This window comes from Polypterus senegalus, chromosome 5 (assembly GCF_016835505.1).
Source record: "Polypterus senegalus isolate Bchr_013 chromosome 5, ASM1683550v1, whole genome shotgun sequence".
Classification (NCBI taxonomy): domain Eukaryota; kingdom Metazoa; phylum Chordata; class Cladistia; order Polypteriformes; family Polypteridae; genus Polypterus; species Polypterus senegalus.
This window is the reverse complement of record NC_053158.1, coordinates 64004553-64029263: the sequence shown is the minus strand read 5'-3', so window position 1 is coordinate 64029263 and position 24711 is coordinate 64004553. Positions and strand designations below refer to the sequence as shown.

Below are 24711 nucleotides of genomic sequence, written 5' to 3'. Positions count from 1 at the left end.
GCCTTGAAATACTGTACATCCTTTGATACAAAAAAAATTGCGTTAAAGCAGTGTTTATTTTATAGATCTGTCCCAAAACTCCCCTTCAAGCATGCCGAAACCTTCTAGAGAGATGCAACTCCCAGTTCAAAAACCACTGAACTAGGACAGTTCTCTCTCACAATGGGCCATAGTATTTTCAATCAGAAACTAGAGGCTGATACTGAAAACCTTTACAAATAAAGTGTCCTTTTTGAAGCATACTAAAGGACAGTATGGTAGTAGTGTTGCTCCCTCACACTAAGGATATCATGTCCCTGGTGCTCCCTACTTAGAGTTTGCATGTTCTCTCCATTTCTTCCCAGTGTTCTGGTTTTCTCCCAAATTCCAAAGATGTGAAGGCTGGGTGAATTGATGATGATTGGCCCTAATATGTGTTTATGTGGATCTCTGTCCAGGAAGTATACCTACCTGTAATCTGAATTCTGAATTTTAAAATCGCATATTAATCAGATCACTAGGACAGCATTTTTTCACATAAGAAACATAGCAAAAGTTAGACCTCTTATATCTTTGAAAGATGCTGACAAATTAGTTCACGTATTTGTTTTCAGTCGACTAGATTACTGTAACGCACTCCTCTCAGGACTACCCAAAAAAAGACATAATTCGGTTGCAACCAGTGCAGAATGCAGCTGCTAGAATCCTAACTAGGAAAAGAAAATCCGAACACATTTCTCCAGTTTTAATGTCACTACACTGTTACCTGTGTCATTCAGGATTGACTTTAAAATTCTGCTTATGGTTTATAAAGCCTTAAATAATCTCGCCCCATCTTGTATATCGGAATGTCTGACACCTTATATTCCAAATCGTAACCTCAGATCCTCAAATGAGTGTCTCCTTAGAATTCCAAGAACAAAACTTAAAAGAAGTGGTGAGGCGGCCTTCTGCTGCTATGCACCTAAAATCTGGAATAGCCTGCCAATAGGAATTCGCCAGGCTAGTACAGTAGAGCACTTTAAAAAACTGCTGAAAACACATTACTGTACTTTAACATGGCCTTTTTATAACTTTAATTTAACTTAATTTAACTTAATCCTGATACTCTGTATGTTCAATTCTTCATAATAACTATTCATGGTGGCTCTAAAATCCGTACTGACTCTGACTCTCTCTTCTGTTTCTTTTTCCGGTTTCTTTGTGGTGGTGGCCTGCGCCACCACTACCTACTCAAAGCATCATGATGCTCCAACAATGATGGATGGATTAAAAGGCAGAAGTCTACGTGACCATCATCATCAAGTCCTTCTGTGAGAACCCTAAATCCAAAAAGGACTGTTTCATTTATTTTAGGTAGAATGCCCAGAGGGGACTGGGCAGTCTAATGGTCTGGAATCCCTACAGATTTTATTTTTTTCTCCAGCCGTCTGAAGTTTTTTTTTTTGTTTTTTCTGTCCCCCCTGGCCATTTGACCTTACTCTTATTCTATGTTAATTAATGTTGACTTATTTTGTTTTCTTATTGTGTCTTTTATTTTTCTATTCTTTATTATGTAAAGCACTTTGAGCTACTGTTTGTATGAAAATGTGCTATATAAATAAAAGTTGTTGTTGTTGTTGTTGTACCTAGTACCCTATGATTGCTTGAAAAGGCTCCAGGTGCCCCACGACCCTGCCCTGTATAAGCAGGCTAGGATGATGCGTCCATGGATGGATGTTTGGATGGAGAGATAGTGTAAAAAATTCAATAGTAAAAAGATATTTATTGTAGTCTTAGAAACATGAGGCAAAGGCAAAAAGTAAAACTTTAAAGGCTATGTTAGATCCTAAATGTTTGAATGAACATAATTTTAGGCAACACAGCCATCTTCAAAATGTATTGTATGTATTTAGTTATAAAGATGCATGGATCATTATTAGGCATGGATTGAAACGTAAGTCCACACAGTAATGAAACAGAGCAGTTAAAACCCGCAGAAACTAATGTAAATCAAATTTAAAACTTGGAATGTCTTTGAATTGTGTCACTGTTTACCTTCAACATTTAAATTTAGACTTTTTAAAATATCTTTAAACTGAAAATCAAATAATGGGATGATGGCCATCTACAAATTGATAAAGTTTAAAAAAAAAAAAAAAAAGAATTAGTTTAAAACACCGTAATTTGAAGTGTTCAGTGAAAATTTCTAGGTGATATGAGGGAGGGGGAATGGGGGTTATTACAGTGGCATTGCTTTTTTTTTTTAATTCAAATCTTTTTGACTGCTTATCTTTTGGTGAAATAAATAAAAAATAAATAAAATTTAAATCACTAAAAAGGTAATAATTTACTTTATGAGGTAGAAATACATAATAAACCACAGCAGTTGCAACAATTATTTAAAATAATAAAATGTGTGATTCAGTTTAAATATTTTAAGTCTAAATAATCTCAATCGTAATAGAAATTTGCCATTTTTACCCTCTGATAGAGATCCACTGAGGGCTAGACCCCTAGTAAAGGATCAAAAGTTAAAAACAACATCATATTTGTAACTGCCAAGCTTGAAATAGTCTAACTTTCTAGGAGTGGCTGTTAGAGGGCTAGGACCACTGGTAAAGAATCAGATATCAAAAATAGTATCATATTCATTAACAACAACCTCAAAATAGCATAAAATAACGTTCCAAATGCTGTAATACTGATCCTCATTTTTACAAAGTTTTGTAAATTATGTAATTATTATATAATTATGACCCCTTGAATACCATGAGGAGGTGAACCCATGGGGTAGGCTGATCTGGTGCGCACAGAAGACACCTATTGGTTTAGTCTGTATCCTGAATAAATCAGCTGAAAGATGAACTTTATTTCTATTTATTAACTAGGAACAGTGTTATTTTTAATTAACAATTTTCACTATGCCATGTTTTTGTTGCTCATGAAAAAAGAAAAATGTTGAAAATATTACACAAGTTAAAAAGGAATGCCTAATTAATTCAGGAATTTTTTGTCACTAACTTACAACAAGGTTAAAGACCATGGGAAAGGTTTGTTGTAATATTCAGTGTATTTAAATTTAGCGCTATGATAGTCTGAGGTGAAAGTATATGTGTATCCAACATGTAGCAAAACATGCTGTAGACAAATAGACAATAGAATATAAGCAATCCATATGCAAAGGACAGTCTCTCCTCATTTTCTGTAATTTGGTCTAGTGTGATCTGCAGTCATACCTGTTGGTGGCTAGTTAACACACTAGCAAAAGGCCTCAGGCCAAAGAAGTGACAGAGTGACTGGTGACCAAAATACAATGCCCATCGGATCACCAGAAACTCCAAGTGCTAGGAACTTAAGTGAGCCAAAATTCTTGTCCACCTGTAGCTTGTAATAAAAAATTTACTACATGAAAAAAGTGCTTTCCTAAACTAAGCAAAGCCAGAAATTACTCTTGCCATGTTAACCCTTTGTGTGAATATTTGAAGGGAAATATTTTCTAACCTAGAAATGCAGTACATTGCTTTCATAAATGGAATTGTGAAATTCCATGTACAGTATTTATGTGAAGTTTTTCCTGTTATGAACTATTAAGTACATCTTGTGTTCAATTTTAAAATTACTGCATCAGCTAATTATAAAGTTTCAGGGGAAGAGACCTATCCCATAGGCAATGAGCACAAGGCAGGAACCAATGCTGATCCCAGAGCACACAGGTCATAGTTGGAGTCACAAGGGCATATACTGTATAAAGCTTCCAATCTACCTACATGTCCTTGTACATGAAAGTCAACAGAAATACCTGGAGAAAACATGTAAACTCCAAATAGACAGGACAAGAGCCTGAATTTGAACTTAGAACTATGAAACAATTAGGAAGCACTACTAGTTTATGTCCCAACCTCCACCTGGAAAGACTATGGAGTATGTTTTTACATAGTGAAAAAAATATTAGAAAAATATGAATAAGACATTACAATCTTGAAAAAACTAGACAGAAATGCACCAAAATTCCTTCGTTCAGTCAGAAAACTAATTTATGTAACTATTACTTTCAATTTTACACTTCTAAAAATCCGTAGCTCCATTATGCAGAAAAAAAAAAAACAACAACAACATTGTGTACTGGTCAAAATGAACCGATGGAGATGGTTAGCTGCTTCACATCCTCTGGTTTACAGAGCTCTCCACTGACTTGCAGTTTTAGCACTGGGACCATGCTAATGAAGGCACAGCAGTGCTTCCGCACAGGGACAACTGAATACAACTGGGCACTGTATATACTGTATTATGGTGTAGTTTTCTTTTTTTTTTAATACATTCTTCTTATATTTGCGTAATTAAAATTAAAGAAAGTGAATTAAAGTTGACTGTGCACTTGTAAATATTAAGTGTACTGTATAAAGTAAACAAAAGACAAACTTTAACTGCATCCTCAAAAACATCTTGCAACAGAATAAGAGTACAGTAGAAAAATACCTACCTTTTGTAACCTCATGGTCCTTTGCCATATTAAGAAAGGCAGTCACTTCCATCTCTAACTTGCAATGACATGCTTGGGCTTCCTGTTGTGTTAATATTTTAGTTAGAATGATATTCTTGTTTCAACATACAATATAAATTTTTAACGACCACTTTAGGATCACTATAGGTAGGAAATTAGAGAAATGAAAACTTCTTAGTTAAAGCAACAGCAAACTGTGGATAAAAATGACAAAATTAATTAGCCCAAAGAACCTTATCACAAACAATGTCTACATAACGTCAGTGTATCTAAAGTCTACTGGTTCAATTCTGAATCTAGTTCAGGGATGCTGGGGTCAGAGACAAACTCAGAAACATCAGGCTTAAAGGAGGAAACAACTTTTAATACTGCAGTTTTATATAGAGTTCATAAAGTCTAGCTGATTATTACACTTTCATTTTACTAAACATTCTAATCCATGTTTTGTTGCTGACACAAAACTTAACATCAAGTATAAAATAAATCTATCATAGTAGTACTGTACAATGGCTCTCTTTGCGCTCTGACTGCCAGAGGTCACATGAAAAGACAGTTTCCCATCAGGGATTATTACAGTGTACCAAATCCTAAAAAATACCTGCAAGGAGTCTCTTAAATCTTCAGAAGACACTTGATTATCATCATCGTCGTCATCAGACAACTGATCCTGAGTACAATAATGAGTGCTAAAGGCAGAATGTTCTTCAATTGCATCAATCCATTTCTAAGGCAATATTAAAATAAAAAAACACTGCTTTAATTCTAACCAGACCATTAGTCATTTCAATACAGAGCATATTTCAAAACAAGTTAATTTTATTTCATGTTTAACCTAAAAATCAGTAAAAGTTTAATACAAGAAACACATATGTGGAATGATTACAGTCAGAGAAAAGCAAATGAAATAAGCAGCTGTTGGTGGTGTTAAGTGGCAACGATTATATGGATTTTTGCATGATAGTGATATTACATTTCTACATGTTGCCTTTACAGCATTCAAACAGCACTAAGCAATGGACACCCCAAGCAATTTTATTATGAATAAATGAATAAACCAGTCCCTTTGACCCAGCTACAAGAAGAGCACTAAACTCAATTACAGTCAATGCAGAGACCATGTTTAATATAATGTTTGTTTTGTGACTAATATTGTTCCCAATACTTTCAAAGTGGGCATCATCAGACCTTTAATATATATCTATAATATATATGTTCCTAAAAATTATAGTCTGATTTCAATAATTATTTTGTTAGCCCCAGCCTTGTGATGGTAACATTTGAATGCTGGTCATATTTTATTTAAAGAATGTGAAATATGGTACTACGTTGTAACAGGCTAGAGGCAAAAGAGACTACATCAAAACAGCAACAAATTCAATCCAATAGTGATTACTACCAGTTTGATGAAATTGGGATAGGAACATAAAAGAATCTTCAGAAAGTAATGTATTTTAAGAAATCTTAATTAATTCAACATATTTAAAATTGTAATGCAGTACCTATATTGCCTTTTTAAATGCTTTCACATATTGCACAGTGAATAAGGATGTCACCTTAAAGTAAACCATTTTATCCTTGTCATAGTTTGCCTTCCCTTACGTCAGTGTCAACCATCTAGTAGGTACAGACCCTAAATTCAGGACTTTGGAGAAGCTCTTTTGGCAGCAGTTACAACTGTGAGTCTTCTTGGGCACGTCTCTACAAGTTTTGCACATCTGAATCAGAGCAGTTTATCCCATCCTGGCAGATCCTCTGAAACTCCATTAAATTAGAAAGGATGCCATCTGTAAATTTCCATCTTTAGGTTCTCCATGAATGTTTTATGAGGTTAAAGGGTGAGCTTTCCTTGGGCTACTTAAGATCATCCAGAGACTTGTCTCAAAGCCATTTCAGCACTGTCTTTGTTGTATGGTTTGTGTCACTGTCATGCTGAAAGGTGAACAGCAGATTTTCTTTAAACACCTCTCTGTATCTGGCTGCATTCACTCTCCCGTCACTTTTGACCAGTCTCCCCATTCCTGCTGCTGAGCCAGACAAAGTGCCTGAAGTACTGTTCAAAGAGTTTAATTTTTGTGTCATCAGAGCAGAGAGTATTTTATCTGATGCTCTCTGAATCATTCAATCTTTTCATATGTGAGTGGCATCCATTTTGTCACTCTACCATAAATGTCTAATTGATGGAGTGCTGCTGAGATGGTCCCCCTTCTGACAGATTCTCCATTTTCAGCACAGGGATTCTAAAGCTCTGTTACAGTGACCACTGGGTTCTTGATTACATCCCTGGTCACTCAGTTTGCCAAGATGGCTAACTTTAGGAGGGGTCATGATGGTCCCAAACTTATTTTGTTTCACCACTATAGAAGCCACTGTGCCCCTGGCAACACTAAAAGCTTAAGAAATGTTTTTATTCCTTTGCCCTGATCAATGCCTCACTACAATTTGATTGTGGGAGTGGGAGTCTACAGGGAATTTTTTGGACTTCATGGCTTGGTTTTGTCCTGAAATACAGTATGAATTGTAAGACCTTATATACACAGAAGTGTGCCTTTCTATACTATGTCCAATCAAGTTCTAGACACATCTGATGGACAATTAAAGCAAACAGGTTGCGCTTGACCACAATCTGGAATGCCACAGCAAAATGTCTGAATACTTACATTTAAATCAGATGTCAGTTTTTGATTTTTAATAAATTTGCAAACCTTTTTGAAAACACTTTTTCCTTCTGCCATTATAAGTTATAGAATATAGGTGAGCAAAAATGGCAAATGTAACCAATGAATCAGAATGAAATGTGCAGGGGTCAGAATTCTTTCCCATACACAGCATTATCTGTAGTGTTTGCCGGTTAATCAGCTTAAAATCCAAGTTCATAAGTTACCTCTGATGCCAATGGCTTCAGAATTAATCTTTGGTGTGAAATCAAGTGAAATGATTAATGCTCTAAATAAATTATGTTGCATGTTCTGCCTTTCTCTACTACTGCAGCTGTATGCTTAAATGTAATAAATTGGTTTGACACAATTCTTTTTCTGTAAATGAATGCTTGTGATTTATTCAGAGCAGTTTTATACAAGCAGATAGATTATTACTTCCAAAACCTTATGCTGGACTGAGGTTAAAGCTTATTTGCTTAAAATTAATGAAAGCCACCTTGTATCTTGTCTTAAGGGCTAAAATCATACTTACAATATTTAAGCAATCAGATAATTCCTCAATTTGAAGTGATGGGTGAAAATAATACCTTTACTTATTCATTATGGTCATTTTTCATTTGTGTTTTAATTTTGTTTCTGAAATAGATTTATTATATATATGAATCAAGAAATTCCAGAGGTGGCACTGTCTGTTATTCAAAATACAAAATGTTTCTATATTTCATTTTTGCATTTTTTTAGGGCTTTTCTCAACCTTAGCTAGTCTGCTTTCAAAAATAAGTGTTTTGTTTCAGCATGCACTTGTATGCATTGTAGATGCCACATGGGCTGGACGGGCATCCCAACCAGGAGAGGGAGCAAACCTGAAAGGAAGGACTGTAAAGGATGGCCAGACAGTCCATTAAAAAAAAAATAAAAAATTATATATATAGTGGTCTATGGCCGGCTTGTCATCCTGGCCAATACCCCTAGGCTTCCAGATGGAGCTCTCCTGGATACCAGCAGGGAATCATGGATTATGGAGTTTTCCCCTACAAACCTGCTGGATACCCGAGGGGCCAACAGAGGATGCTGCAGGGAGGCCCAGAGTCACATGTGCCCTATAACACAGAAGTGCATCATAGGCAAAGCGACAGCGGAAGTGAAATACTTTCGGGGTGAAGATGAAGACTTTTTATCTGACCCGGAAGTGATAAGGAATCACATGGACTGGGGATTGGGAACACTTCCGGGTCAGGGAATATAAAAGGGCTCTGAGAACTCCAGACGACAAGCTAAGCTGGGTGGAAGGGTGGCAACGCGTCTGGGAGTGTGGAGGATTAATTATTATTGTAGAGTATTGTGTTATTTAATGAGTATTGTGGAGAGGAGGGTGCTTTGTGCACGTTATAGTTCAAATAAATTCATAATTTGGACTTTTATCTGGTGTCTTGGACAAGGGTTCAAGGGAGCGATAGCGCCCTCTATCTGTCACAATATATATATATATATATATATATATATATATATATATATATATATATATATATATATATCTTGCTGGGGTTTTTTCATTCCCCCAGAACTCTAGATGGCAGCAGCCCTGGGGCCTCATGTATAACGCCGTGCGTAGAACTATAACATGGCATAGAAAAATAAAATGGCATAGAAAAATCCAGATGTAGGAATCTGTGCGTACTCCAACTTCCACGTTCTTCTGCTACATACATCCCGAACAGCGTGAAAAGTAACGCTCGTGCATGCGCTTAATGTAACGCTCCAACTCCTCTCAGAATTACGCCTCTTTGAATATGCAAATGAATATAAATCGTCCTTAAGCTCAGCCTTCTGTGAAAAGACAATGGGAAAAGCATGGGGGAAAATATAAAGAATTTCAGTGAATACCAAGTGGAGGCAAAGGAAAAACATACTATTTGTTCAAATAAACCATGGTATAATCAACAAAAGGAAGTTGATCGAGTGACATAGAGTGTTGGAGAAACTTGAAAGCTCACGTTCACAAAATCGCACAGTGCCGGAAATAAAAAAGAAGTCACATATCAAAGTCGCCGTGAAAAGCCGAGTTGTAGCCGACTGTCAGAGTGTCATATGAAAGCTTATTAGGGTACAGAGAAAAAAAGGCACCCAGTGGGGAAAAAGCACGAAATGTGAACTTCAATCTCGACATTTCCACTTTAATCACGTAGTTTATTTTGTCATTAAAGTAGAACATCATAAACTTCATCTTAAAATCGTTTAATTAACCAGTTTCTCAAATCACATCGTAATTAAAGTAGCACGTTAAATGCTTTGTTTTGTATTTGATCTTCTATGTGCTCTGTGTGTGTGAATCACTACTTGCTTCTTAAACCGTCTCTCTTCCTCCAACTGGACACAGAATCCATTACATTCATGATATTACAGCTCTCTGAATAACTAAAATACTGAGATGTATACGTGATATCATTTTCATGACGATAGAAGTTAAAGCACGTTATTAAACATGTGTTTCACTTCGATGAAATAATTTATTGCAGCAGTACTCGGGGGCGGCTCTAGGCTTGTGGTGGCACTAGGCAGAGGAAGAATCGGTGGCTCCTTCGCCCGCCAATGTCAGTAAGGTAGCTTATGCACGGTGGATGGCCATGTCCGTTGCAGACACTGCATAGCCGCCTCGTGCTCATGACACAAGCATTTAAATTTTGGCGAAATTTGTCGCTGCGTTTTTAGCTGTATTATTTTCTCTTTCTGTTTTATATTCAATATATATTGGCGTAGCCGTCACTGCAGTCAGTGCTTTTCTTTCCCCAAGTAACTGATCGCCACACAATCAGCTTTGTAATAGAAGTTAAGCCATCTGTAAGCTTAGTGCCGATTCCTCAAAACGCTTAAGGAACACTGAAATATTTTCGTAGTACATGTTTAATTATTCTATCCTTAATGACACTCCCAGTGAAGAATATAGATTATTTAAATGAAGTTAAAGTTTTATCTGTATAATTTAATAAACATATTTTGCTGCATTTCACCTTAAAAATGATATTGTCATCATATGTAAATATGCGCTTTATAAAGTGGCTCAGGTTGTGCGATATTATAACTATAGTGCAAGTTTACAGTGTGGTGATTGTACTTAAGTACAAACAGTTCTACAAGGTGCAATTGATTGAGTGCATTTAAAGTTCTTGGGATGAAACTGTTTCTGAACCGTGTGGTCTGTACAGGAAAGGCTTTAAAATGTTTTGCAGTGGCTGAGACAGCGTGTCCATGAAACTGTATACCGATAATTCTCTTTCCGATCAGCTGCTGCTGTGATTCACGCTCAGATACAGTGATATAAATAATCCGAGTGGTGCAGTGAGAGTAATATGGAAAAAGATGATCCGCTGTGGCAACTCCTAACGGGAGCAGTTGAAAGAAGAAGAAGAAGAAGAAGGAGAAGTGAGAGTAACAACACTAAAGCAGTTATGGTATTTGGAATACTATGGCTGTTCCCTGGACCATTATATTGTTACAAGTTAATTACAATCAGATGCGTTACACTAATAAACAATATGCGGTTAGTTTCAGTGTATTTATAAAGCCACGTCAGGAAAATAATGAGTAACCACACAGGAACAGTACCATTGCTTTGACGCTGGGTGCCGCCAGTCTGCAAAACCGAGCGGAGAACTTGCGTACGACAAGGCATGAGGTACCGTGGAAAAGTGCGTGGCTTTACGCCAAGTGCAGGTTTAATACATCGCAATTTGAACGTGGAAAAGTTCTCACGCAACATTTCTGTGCGTACGCACCGTTTATACATGAGGCCCCTGGTTATCTGCATCCAGTGTAAAGTCAGCAGGGAATGCCGGGAAATCCACCAGGGCTGCCCTGCTGGGGTTAAGGGGTGCCACAAGAAGGTGCTGCAGGGAGACAAGCTCCCTACTGTGATGGACTTCCGTGTGACCTGGAAGTACTTCAATCGGGCAATTGCCCTGGCACTGGAAGTAACCCCAGGTTTATAATAAAAAGAACACATGTACAGTAATGTTTAGGTATGTGTTCATTATTATTCTGCTCTAGAAAAAGTGTGATTCACATAATGCACGGAAAAAGAAATTAAGCTTTTGCTTAAACAGTGCTGTAGGCATTAGCAAGACTGAAGACTGTATGTGACTGCACTCTTTCTGCCAATTACTTGTCTTCCTGTTGCCACAGGGAAGGAGAAGTATGTATCAAAAACGTCTGAACAGTTTTCATCCAAATAGAGTACAAGCTTCTTTTTGTATGTCAAACTACCTTTTATGGGTGGCACAGTGGTGCAGTGGTAGAACTGATGCTTCACAGTAAGGAGACCCGGGCTCAAATCCCAGGTCTTCCCTGCGTTTGAAGGTTCTCCCCGTGTCTGCATGGATGTCCTCTAAGTCCTCCAGTTTCCTCCCATAGCCCATTTGCATTTTTTAATACAAGTCTCTCAAATGACAATAAAACATTTCTTGTTCACCCAGAAATTTGTTAGGGTGAACAATGCACAGATAATTTACATACTTTTTAAGTTAAAGCAGTTTCTACTTAAATATTTTCCAACATTGTTTTTGAATGCTGGCATACTGGTTTACAGAAATTTTTCCCCCCAATATGTTCACAGAAATATTCATGATATGACATGTAAAGGGGCTGAGAGAGTAGTAGCCACTCAACATAAGAAAACAGCCCCTTGACATTGTATCACAAATATACAGTTCGCAGTAACAGACAGTAAAAGAAAAAAGATACTCTGCATTTATAAAAATTAGTACATGTACAGTCATGTGAAAACATTAGGACACCCTTTGAAAGCATGTGGTTTTTGTAACATTTTTAATAAATGGTTATTTCATCTCCGTTTCAACAATACAGAGAGATTAAAGTAATCCAACTAAACAAAGAAAACTGAAGAAAAGTCTTTTCAAGATCTTCTGTAAATGTCATTCTACAAAAATGCCTATTCTAACTGAGGAAAAGATAGGACACCCTCACATGTATTCCCTCTTAAATTGGCTCAGATCTCACACAGGTATATCACACCAGGTGCACATAATTAGTAGATCGTTACTCTGCATGTTGAATGAGGCTTGCCCTATTTAAACCTCAGACATTTAGTTTGGTGTGCTCCTGACTGTTGAAGTGAGAGTGAGCACCATGGTGAGAACAAAAGAGCTGTCAGAGGACTTCAGAAAAAAGATTGTAGCAGCCTATGAGTCTGGGAAGGGATTTAAAAAGATCTCAAAGATTTTGAAATCAGCCATTCCACTGTCCGGAAGATAGTCTACAAGTGGAGGGCTTTCAAAACAACTGCCAACATGCCCAGGACTGGTCGCCCCAGCAAGTTCACCCCAAGAGCAGACCGCAAGATGCTAAAAGAGGTCTCCAAAACCCTAAAGTGTCATCTCGAGAACTACAGCAGGCTCTGGCTACTGTTGATGTAGAAGTACATGCCTCTACAATCAGAAAGAGACTGTACAAGTTTAACTTGCATGGGAGGTGTGCAAGGAGGAAACCTTTGCTTTCCAAGAGAAACATCGAGGCCAGACTGACATTTGCCAGAGATAAAGTTGACAAAGACCAGGACTTCTGGAATAATGTTCTTTGGACAGATGAGTCCAAAATTGAATTATTTGGACACAACAGCAGAGGACATGTTTGGCGTAAACCAAACACAGCATTCCAAGAAAAGAACCTCATACCAACTGTGAAGCATGGAGGTGGAAGTGTCATGGTTTGGGGCTGCTTTGCTGCAGCAGGACCTGGTCAGCTCACCATCATAGAATCCACGATGAATTCTACTGTGTATCAGAAGGTGCTTGAAGAACATGTGAGACCATCAGTTAGAAAATTAAAGCTGAAGCGGAACTGGACCATGCAACATGACAATGACCCAAAACATACTAGTAAATCAACCAAAGATTGGCTGAAAAGAAGAAATGGAGAGTCCTGGAATGGCCAAGTCAAAGTCCAGATTTGAATCCCATTGAGATGCTGTGGGGTGACTTGAAAAGGGCTGTACGTGCAAGAAACCCTCAAACATCTCACAGCTGAAAAAGTTCTGCATTGAGGAGTGGGGTAAAATTTCCTCAGACCGATGTCGAAGACTGGTAGATGGCTACAAGAACCGTCTCACTGCAGTTATTTCAGCCAAAGGAGGTAACACTCGCTATTAGGGGCAAGGGTGTCCTATCTTTTCCTCAGTTAGAATAGGCATTTTTGTAGAATGACATTTACAGAAGATCTTGAAAAGACTTTTCTCAGTTTTCTTTGTTTAGTTGGATTACTTTAATCTCTGTATTGTTGAAACGGAGATGAAATAACCATTTATTAAAAATGTTACAAAAACCACATGCTTTCAAAGGGTGTCCTAATATTTTCACATGAATGTAGGCATTGATTACTAAAAATATACTGTTAGAGTGAACAGCTAGAAATATATATTTTCAGGACCAAAGGTTCATCCAACATCACCACTTCCCCAACAACCACCCACCTCTTCCAAATCTACAAAGCCTGAAGGTTGTCACTCTTCCTCTGTCAATGGGAAGCCCCAGATCTCTATTTAATTTTTCCGTGTTTGACTATAAATTTAATTTTAGAAAAAGAAAAGCTTGCTGTAGTATAGTGCTAAAAATAGGATTCCCATGGTCTTTGTTTATACCAATCACAGTAATAATAGAAAATAAGCAATCCAACTGTTTTATATTCACAAATAAAATATTAAACATGTTTCATGTGCCAAATTTAGTGTACATAGAAAAGAAAATTCAGCCAAGTCAATAATAATTATATGAATCCTTAGTCTTTGATGAAAATAATCTGGCTATTAGTACTGGAGACACCACATGCTTATTTTCTACTAGCAAATCTGCTCAGCCTAGTTTGTGGGTTGTAGAGGATGAAGTCAATTCAGACAGCACTGGGTGCAATGCAGGAGACACCACATGCTTATTTTGAAAAAATGGAAAAAAAAAACAAAATCAGAACAAATTGCAAATTTACATTCACATTGTTATTAGAAGACATCCATCTACTATTAAATCTACTCAGCCTAGGTTTGGCGGGGGGTTGGTTTGGACTGGGGAGTGGGGTGCACTTCAGACAGCACTGGGTGCAATGCTGGAATTAATCCCGGATGGACTGGGAGTCCATTGCAAGCCTCACACAAACCAGTTTAGAGCTGCCATTTCACCTAACATTCACATCTTGGAATGTGAGAGGAAAACCCACATGGACACAGTTACAGTTACTATGTGAAAACTCTACATAGGCAGTGCCTGGACTGGAATTTGAACTTGAAGCTGTGAGGCAGCGGAGTACCATTAACCTGTGCATTATAATGCCATCCACTGTTATTATTATAAATGAAAGTTATACCTCTATTATTTATATAACTACAGTGTCAAAAATGCAACAAAATAAATGTTAAGCAAATTATAATGCATCAATATGACAAATGCAAAAATAAGACTAAATTTCCTATGAACTACAAGGAAAAATATATTATTTGTTGCACATCCCAGGAATAATGGTGTACTTTTTCTCAGCTTTAACTAAAAGCATGTCACTAAATAACAAGTGCTTCCAAATCTCCAGTCCTAATTTATAATGGTACAAAAACTAATTAAAAACTTTAATTTGTATAAAAAATTGGATTAAAAAAGAAGATTCTTATTTAACAATTACTAGTTACAATTGACATTACATTATTAGAAAATGCATATGGTTTTTGAGAAAAAATAAACGGCCATTAATTTTCAAAATACAGTCACAGTACTCTCATCGCGGGATCTCAAAACTGTTCTCATACTGCAAAGTGACTGGATATAAAAATATTTTTGGTCCATCTTTGTTAAGCCTGCTTGCTGCCTTTTTGATTAGCATGATACTTCACTTTCAAAGGAACATACTGAATTTAAGAAAAAATATTGCAAGCTTGTGCAGTAAACACACTACATACAGCAAATGCAAAACACTTCATTTTACTACTGTAGAATTGAAACTTGACACTGCATTCTACTAATTAAAAGCAAAATTTAAACTTGATAGCAAATAAGTTTACTGAAGGCAATATTGCAAATGACAAATTTAAACTTTAACTTACTTTTCTCATTATATCTGGTTCATTCTTAGCATGCACTTTGAAAACATGAATGCTGTCATCAAAACATTTGACAGAAAAGTGGCAGCTGTCTCTGGCCTTCACCTAGTAAACAAAGAACATCCAAAATATGGAAATGCTACTAAAAATTGCAAAACATAACAAAGATTATTTTAGATTTTACATTTCAGGCATCACACACCAGAAAAAATATGTATATAGTCATAGGAAAATATGCCCCAATGGAAATTCTTGAAATTGTCAACATATTCGAACAGATAAAGAGTAGATCTTCATGCAAACAATTACTACAGACTAAGTTGATATAACTGAATAAAAACACAAGTAAATTTGCATTGTTAATCATTTGCTCAACAAAAATATCAATAGATGCAATGGTGTATTGGGAAAAAAGTAAGTACAACCTTGGCCTCAGAAGATGATGTTGCCCCCTTTAAGAGAAATGACTACTTGTAGGCTTTCTGCATAACTGCCCACCAGCCTCTGACAACGACTCAGTGAAATGTTTGACCACTCCTTCACACAAAATGTCTTCAGCTGCAAGATGTTTCTGGGATATCGTGCATGTACTACTCATTTCAAATCTCCCCACAATATTTCAATGGGATTCAAATCAGGGCTTTGATTTCCATAACCATCCATTTCTTCTTTTTGAGTCACTCCTTAGTAGATTTGGTAGTGTGGTTTAGATCAGTATCATGATCAACTTTAAATCTTGGTCAAATTGCCTTACTTTCTCCAAAAGCACACTTTGGATTTGATACAGAATTCATACTGTCGGTGACTTGATGATTGCAAGTTGTCCCTGAGGCAGTAAAGTTAACTCAAATCATAACATTTCCACCATCATGCTTCACGGCTGGTATAAAGGTTCTTCTCTTGAAATGTTGTCTTTGGTTTGCTCCAAACATGTCTACCGATACTGTGGCCAAACAACTAACTTGAATTCATCTGTCATTGTTCCAAAAGGCTTCATCTTTGCCTGTATGTTCAAAAGCAACCTGTAGTCTTGCTCTTTTTGGACAGTAAAGGCTTTTTCTTGGCACAACTCACAATCTATTTCTGATTTTAGATGCATGAACACTGACACAAACTTGAGAAAAACTATATGAATTACATACAGATCCCACAATGAAATTTTGGGGATGTTGGAGACTATGTTCAGTATCAAACAGTCATCTTTTGGGATGAATTTGGTGGACTTGCCGTTCCTAGACAAATATGCACTTGTTTGAAGCCACTTGAAGATAATTGTCTTGCAGGGGAATGAAACATTTCAAATAATTTGGCAATTACTTCGCACACTCAAGGTCATACAAAACCTTTTTGCTGGGGGCCTTGCAGAACTCTTTTCATCTTGGCATAATGATTCCACACACACCAATAGAAAAGAAAACAACAAACTCTAGATATCTACAGTTTAAAAATTAAACAAGTTCCACCTGTATACTCCCAAAGGTGGTTCTAATTATTGGAACCTAATATGGATCAAATTATTCTAATTTTATGGATTTGAAGCAGTAATAAAAGTAGGGGTATACTTACTTTTTCCACATGACAAATCTGCATTTTTGTTATTAGATTACAAGAATAAACACACCATGTCAAATTTATGTGTTATTTGTTCAGTATCACATTTTGTTTATTCAAATATGTTGAAAAAGTCAACAATTTCCAGGAGATTTACTTACTTTTTCATTTTACTTTATACACTACTTAGATAATGAGTAAGATGGTCAGTTTTATAGTCCATCCATTCATTGTGCTTCCGAAATATTTTAGTTGCATGGCCATTGAGCCTGCACCATTAACACTGGGCACAAGCAATGAACCTAGTTGAGACACAGGGTAATTAAAAGGTTGACTCACAAATGCAATCTCATCCAGTTTGAAGCTGTTCTGAAAATCAAATCCAAGTCCTATTTGCTGTGAAGACCACATAATTATTACTATTATTTAACTAAAAGTAAGTTTAAATTTAGAACACTTCTGAATGAAGATAACCATAATTATAACATGCTTGTGCCACTACAATTTCTAAATTGGACTGTAAGCATAGGACCATCTCTGGGAAGTATATAGCTTTGGATCAAGGTTTATAAATGTGTACTACACTGTATTACAGTCACTAACCTGCAGGACACAGGCAAATACCTGTCTCATCGTATTATAGAGAAATGGCAATAAACCATGGACAGCAACCACAGAATTTTGACAATGTATCTGGGAACTGGAATTCACTGCAGTTTCCAATTAATTTGTAAGGATAAGATTTTCTTCAATTCAGTACAAGTAAAAAATATTTTTTACTTTTTAGTATCTCTCCATTATAAAAAAAATCCTGGAAAGCAAAAGCAAGACGACGATACGTGATCTTTTTGGAAGTTCTCGGAAGACATTTAAAAGACTCGCGAGACAAAAGAGACTTGCCACGGACCGTATCGCGGGGACCGTAAACATGAGACTTGGTGCCAAGAGATTGTCCCAGGGATGTCTTGCGGGGACGTGGAATATGAGATTCTTGCAAGACATGCCCTACTTACAAAAAATATCATATAAGAGCACACCCTTCAAAAAACACTCCGTCGTGTAAAAGCACGTAGCACACACACATCCTGTGCTCTCAGCACATATAAAGCGTATAAGGACAATACGGAGAATAGAACTCCAAAGGCGCTGGAGAGAAAAAAAGGCAGATAAATTATGAAAGCATTGGAATTCGAAAGGCTCAAACAAACAATGGCGCGATACACAAGCAAAGAAAGGTATAGAATATGAAAGCAGTAAAATTCGAAAGTATTGTAGCGTTCCAGACAGGTTGAGGCCTTTTTGGTTTTAAGTGACTGTTCGGTCTGATTGAGGGAGAGCAGAGTACAGCACGGAAGACTGATAGCAGGGTATTGATTGATGCGGTAAGGGTTGCGAGACCCAGGGGAGGAGGGGTTGGAGAGAGTGCTAGAAAATTGTGTTTGGGGTTAGGAAGTCGGCGTTTGTTCAAGTAAAACTTTTGTGACACTTATCATGTCAGTTGCTACAGTATCAAAGAAAAGATTGCATTACCGCAAACAAAAGTTGAATAACCATCAGAACCAGGTGTAATTGAAAAAATAGCAGGACAAATCGAGGTCAGAAATAAAAGGTAAAGAGTAGACAACAAAGTATTTTCGAATTCACATCATTCAATGCACAAAAACGTGTATTTACACAATAATGGACCATACGCTATGAGAATCTGTAGTCCCGGAACAGTTAAAGCAATGACAAGTTGAATTTCAAAGAATACACAATTCAGTCAGGTGTATATTGATGATCACGGAGAAGCGATGCAAATTGTAACAGGCAAAAAGAAAGGTAATGTACTGTATATATTCCGGGAATAACATTACACACCAAAGGAGATCGTGATATGCCATTCGTATTAAAATGTTTACAGTTTACCGTGAGAATAGCTTTTGCTATGACAATCAATAAATCACAGGGACAAACATTAGAAAAAGTCAGATTATTTATTAGAAAAACAGAAACAATAGTCACTCACGGACAGTTATACGTTGTGTTGTCACAATGTGTCTCCAAAAAATATTGTTTTTAATGAAGCTTTAAAGTAAAAATGCAAATAATGAAATTGAAACAATTCCAAAGAAAAAAAATTTAATTGTATATCAAATTAACCAAACACAGGGGTTGGTGAGCAAAGCGAGCAGGGGGCAAAGCCCCCTAGTATTTTTTTAATAAAATAATGTCACTTAAAAATCTTTTATATGATTGAATGGAACTATCTTTTTACTACATTGGAGAAGTTTGGGTTTGGCCCGAACATTTGTCCATGGATTAAATTACTGTATTCTAACCCAGAAGCTTCAGTTTGGATCAACAACATTTGCTCAGACTACTTTCAACTAGAATGTGGCACTAGACAAGGATGCCCCTTATCACTGCTGCTGTTTGCGAATGCCATTGAACCACTGACAATACATTGTCGAAATACAGATCAGATAAAGGGGATTAGCAGAGAAGGACTGGAACAGAAAATCTCATTATATGCAGATGATATGGTATTGTATATATCGGACCCAGAAAATTCTGTACCTGCAGTCTTAACAGCACTCACAGAATTTCAAAAGATCTCTGGTCTCAGAATTAATCTGAATAAAAGTGTACTCTTTCCAGTGAATTCTCAAGCATATAGTATTAGATTAAATACCCTACCTTTTGTCATTGCAGAACAGTATAAATACCTAGGGGTAAACATCACAAGTAAACATAAAGCTCTAAATCAACAAAATTTCACCGTCTGCATGGAAAAAATTAAACAAGACTTGCATAGATGGTCAACCCTTTATCTCACACTAGCTGGAAGAATTAACACTGTTAAGATGAATATTCTTCCTAAGCTCCTTTTTTTATTTCAAAACATTCCAATATACATTAATAAATCATTTTTTAGGCAATTAGATTCAACAATAACCTCATTTATTTGGAATTCAAAACATCCACGCATCAAAAGAGCGACCCTACAAAGACAAAAGGCAGAAGGAGGCATGGCTCTACCTAACTTCCAGTTTTATTACTGGGCAGCAAATATACAGGCGAGAAGAACCTGGACACAAATAGAAGAACACAGGCATGGACCGCAAAAGAAGTAAAATGCTGCAGTACTTCTTTGTATTCCTTACTCTGTGCTCCAATAAATACACATTATCGGCAATATACAAATAACCCAATTGTGCTCCACTCACTTAGAATCTGGAACCAATGTAGAAAGCATTTTAAGACGGAGAAGCTTCTATCTGTGGCATCTCTGCAAGAGAACCACCTACATATGCAGTTTTTAATATCTGGAAAAAATTTGGAATTAACTTGCTTAGAGATCTTTATATAGACAACTTCTTTGCATCCTATGAACAATTACATTCCAAATTTAACATTCCAGCTACACATTTCTTTCACTATCTTCAAATCAGGAACTTTGTTAAACAGAACCTTCCAGATTTTCCTCATCCTACAACCTCATCCATGCTGCAAAAAATATTGCTCAATCTCAAGGACTTAAGACACCATCTCTACAATATATAAAATCATTTTACAATTCCTCCCTTTCAAAGATCCAAGAGGACACTGGGAAAATCATCTCTCAATTAATATATCAGAAAAGGAGTGGAAAGTAGCAATGCAGAGAATTCACTCGAGCTCCATATGCGCAAAGCATACAATTATACAACTCAAAATTATATATCGAGCACATCTGTCTCAACTAAAACTCTCCAAAATGTTTCCAGGGCATGATCCAACCTGCGAATGTTGCAATCAAGTCCCAGCCTCACTGGGTCACATGTTTTGGTCCTGCACCAAATTAACATCATTCTGGACAAAAATTTTTAATTACCTTTCAGACAGCCTTGGACTCACAATCCCTCCAAACCCATTAACAGTTGTGCTTGGGGTTATTCTAGAGGGGCTTAAAGTGGAGAAAGACAAACAAATTGTGATTGCATTCACTACACTTTTGGCACACAGACTGATTCTGATAAACTGGAAGAACCCAAACTCTCCTCTTTTAAGTCAGTGGGAAACCGATGTGTTATATTATTTGAAATTGGAAAAAATCAAATACTCAGTTAGAGGATCCATACAGACTTTTTTCAAAACATGGCAGGATCTAATCAGTAACATTTTAAAATAAGGTCATGAAGCACAGAGAATTTATTAATTTAGGTATGTTTACAAGCCTTAAATTTTACGTCGTATGGCTGGCTCTCTCTCTCAGGGGTGGGGATCGATCTGTTCTTAACTCAATTTTTCTTTTTGTAAAAACTTGATTGCTTTGTATGGATTGCAATAAAATTAAAAAAAAAATCTTTTATATATAATTTTAGCACCTAATGCCGCACAGTTCTTGGCACGTTACAAAAATCTTGACTTGGGTTTGAAGGTTATATGACATAAATTACATTAGCGACAGAGTGGAATTGAAACTACGATCTTAAAGTGAAATGTAACATTCATGTTTATTTCTCATTTCTTAACCACGGTGAAACCTTACAAGTGTACATTTTACTGGAAATGTGCATTTGTATATTGGAGAATCGAATGTTCAATCTTTCTTAGAAAAGCCCAACACTTTATCCACTGTGCCAATATTGTCAAATCACTGACAAAAGTGTTTTGCCAAATTTATATATATAAATAATGAAAAATTGATAAAATGAAGAAAGAAAAAGTGTACTTTGGTCTTGAACCTTCGACCATTTGATTGAACGTTCAACATGCTAACCACATGACCAATGCTGCTTAACTGTCACATTCAAGTAATCTGACAAAACTTCAATATCAATTAATCAGATTTTTTTTTAATAATTTGTCTACATTAGTCTTGAACCTTCAATCATTTGACTGAAAATCCAATGTACATACAACTTGAACAACACTGCTAATTTTTTTATTTACATGTATGTGTCAGCTAAAAAAACTATATATACAGTGGGTACGGAAAGTATTCAGACCCCCTTCAATTTTTCACTCTTTGTTATATTGCAGCCATTTGCTAAAATCATTTAAATTAATTTTTTTCCTCATTAATGTACACAGAGCACCCAATATTGACAGACAAAAAAAATATTTTTTTAAATTGTTGCAGATTTATTAAAAAAGAAAAACTGAAATATCACATGGTCCTAAGTATTCAGACCCTTTGCTCAGTTTTTAGTAGAAGCACCCTTTTGAGCTAATACAGCCATGAGTCTTCTTGGGAAAGATGCAACAAGTTTTTCACACCTGGATTTGGGGATCCTCTGCCATTCCTCCTTGCAGATCCTCTCCAGTTCTGTTAGGTTGAATGGTAAACGTTGGTGGACAGCCATTTTTAGGTCTCTCCAGAGATGCTCAATTGGGTTTAAGTCAGGGCTCTGGCTGGGCCATTCAAGAACAGTCACAGAGTTGTTGTGAAGCCACTCCTTCGTTATTTTAGTTGTGTGCTTAGGATCATTGTCTTGCTGGAAGGTAAACCTTCGGCCCAGTCTGAGGTCCTTAGCACACTGGGGAAGGTTTTTGTCCAGGATATCCCTGTACTTGGCCACATTCATCTTTCCCTCGATTGCAACCAGTCGTCCTGTCCCTGCAGCTGAAAAACACCCCCACAGCATGATGCTGCCACCGCCATGCTTCATTGTGGGGACTGTATTGGACAAGTGATGAGCAGTGCCTGGTTGTCTCCACACATACTGCTTAGAATTAAGGCCAAAACGTTCTATCTTGGTCTCATCAGACCAGAGAATCTTATTTTTCACCATCTCAGAGTCCTTCAGGTGTCTTTTAGCAAACTTCTTGCGGGCTGTCATGTGTCTTGCACTGAAGAGAGGCTTCCGACAGGCCACTCTGCCATAAAGCCCTGACTTGTGGAGGGCTACAGTGATGATTGACTTTTTACAACTTTCTCCCATCTCCTGACTGCATCTCTGGAGCTCAGCCAAAGTGATCTTTGGGTTCTTCTTTACCTCTCTCACCAAGGCTCTTCTCCCCCGGTAGCTGAGCTTGGCCGGACAGCCAGCTCTAGGAAGGGTTCTGGTGGTCCCAAACATCTTCCATTTAAAGATTATGGAGGCCACTGTGCTCTTGGGAACCTTAAGTGCAGCAAAATTTTTTATGTAACCTTGGCCAGATCTGTGCCTTGCCACAATTCTGTCTCTGAGCTCTTCAGGCAGTTCCTTTGACCTCATGATTCTCATTTGCTCTGAAATGCATTGTGAGCTGTAAGGTCTTATTTAGACAGGTGTGTGGCTTTCCTAATCAAGTCCAATCTGTATAATCAAACACAGCTGGACTCAAATGAAGGTGATCTCAAGGATGATCAGAAGAAATGGAAAGCACCTGAGTTAAAATATATGAGTGTCACAGCAAAGGGTCTGAATACTTAGGACCATGTGATATTTCAGTTTTTCTTTTTTAATAAATCTGCAACAATTTCAAAAATTCTTTTTTTTTGTCTGTCAATATGGGGTGCTGTTTGTACATTAATGAGGAAAAAAATTAATTTAAATGATTTTAGCAAATGGCTACAATATAACAAAGAGTGAAAAATTGAAAGGGGTCTGAATACTTTCCGTACCCACTGTACGTGCATACGCTAAAAATATCACATGAGGAAATGAGAAATTTAAATTTAATGTAATCAGCATTCAGATGCCGGGTCGAAACTGATGAAATATTGCATTGTCACTGGAGATCAGCATGCATGCAAAGTTTGAAGGAAATCGGTTTAGTAAACGTGGCTAAAAAGATTAATTGCAAAATTTGACCTAGACAAACAGAGAGGGCAAGAAGATTAAAATCATATAAAAACAGTATGATTCTGACAGAAACACCAGAAATGTAAATCACAACACACACCCTTGTTTCATACAGTATACAGTATGGTGAAATAAGGTGCTAGCAAATAAAGCTGTGCATTGGCGATGTGCATCAAGATTGGAATCCAAGGAGACTCACAGTAAAAGTTGTGACAACAGGAGCATTTTACACTCAGGTGTGTAAAAATTGGAGCTCTAATTCTGCATAGGTTTACCCCAAGTTAACAGATTTCTAAATTACTGTTCAGCAGAAAAAACAGAACATTTGTGAGAATGACATTAAAAACAGTCCAGCACACTGTTCTAATACAGTATGCATAAAACATATATAAAATATGAAGCTGCTTTAGTACTCTCCCACTTCATTGTATATGACTTTGTATTATAACTGACTGTGGATCCAACAGAGGTTTATTTTTCCAGAGATGCTGCGGACTAATCTGTTTTCTGCTCCTCCATTGTGAACTGTGCAGAGTTCAATGTCAACATTAATGGATAGACATTGTAAGATTCCCTTTATGTTAAGCAGTTTGAAATTACTTTCTTTAGCTGTGCTAAACAAAATGGTATCTTTATGTGTACACATTATGTAGTTAATAATTTGTAATGTTTGTAGTTGCACTTTATCTATGAACTTGTTATACACTGGCACTCTGAGCCTGAACTCAGTGAAGTATCGGCATATCCAGTTTTTGTGGTGTAGCTTACATTGTATTGTATCGTCAGCAAAGCTACAACAAACTTACAATTACAACGGATGTATTGGATTGTGCTTTGATTAATGTGTTAGCCACTAAACTTATTAAAGAATCTGAGACTGAAGTGCTGGAGTCAGTGGGGGAGAATTACTAGCAGCACACATTTGTTGCTGAATTCTTTTCTACATGCAGCTATGTTGTGTCACCATGCTTTGTTTGGATGTGGAGTAGAGGCATGAATTACAAAAATGAATTTAACACCGTGGAGCATATATTAACATCTATTTCAACATCACGCTCACCATGTTAAGAAGGGTAATCCTCAAAACAAAAGGTGGTATTTGCAAGCAATTTGTTCCTTTTGTGCCATCTTGTAGTCACACTGAGGAAACTATACTATGTGCTAATACCAATTGCTCAAACACAGTACTCAGATGGG

The 24711-nt window shown here is 36.9% G+C and overlaps 1 protein-coding gene across 4 annotated transcripts in view; it reads right to left on the bottom strand.

Annotated features, from left to right (window-relative positions):
• osbpl1a (oxysterol binding protein-like 1A) overlaps window positions 1-24711 on the bottom strand; it is a 243556-nt gene that overhangs the window by 156273 nt on the left and 62572 nt on the right. For 3 of the 4 annotated variants that reach the window (XM_039754706.1, XM_039754708.1, XM_039754707.1), the window contains exons 12-14: window positions 15212-15313; window positions 5061-5186; window positions 4442-4523 (exon numbers count right to left, since the gene is read on the bottom strand). In XM_039754706.1, coding sequence (XP_039610640.1) covers window positions 4442-4523; window positions 5061-5186; window positions 15212-15313 — 310 coding nt within the window. The remainder of the gene's footprint in view (window positions 1-4441; window positions 4524-5060; window positions 5187-15211; window positions 15314-24711) is intronic. The other variant, XM_039754709.1, reaches the window with a different exon arrangement.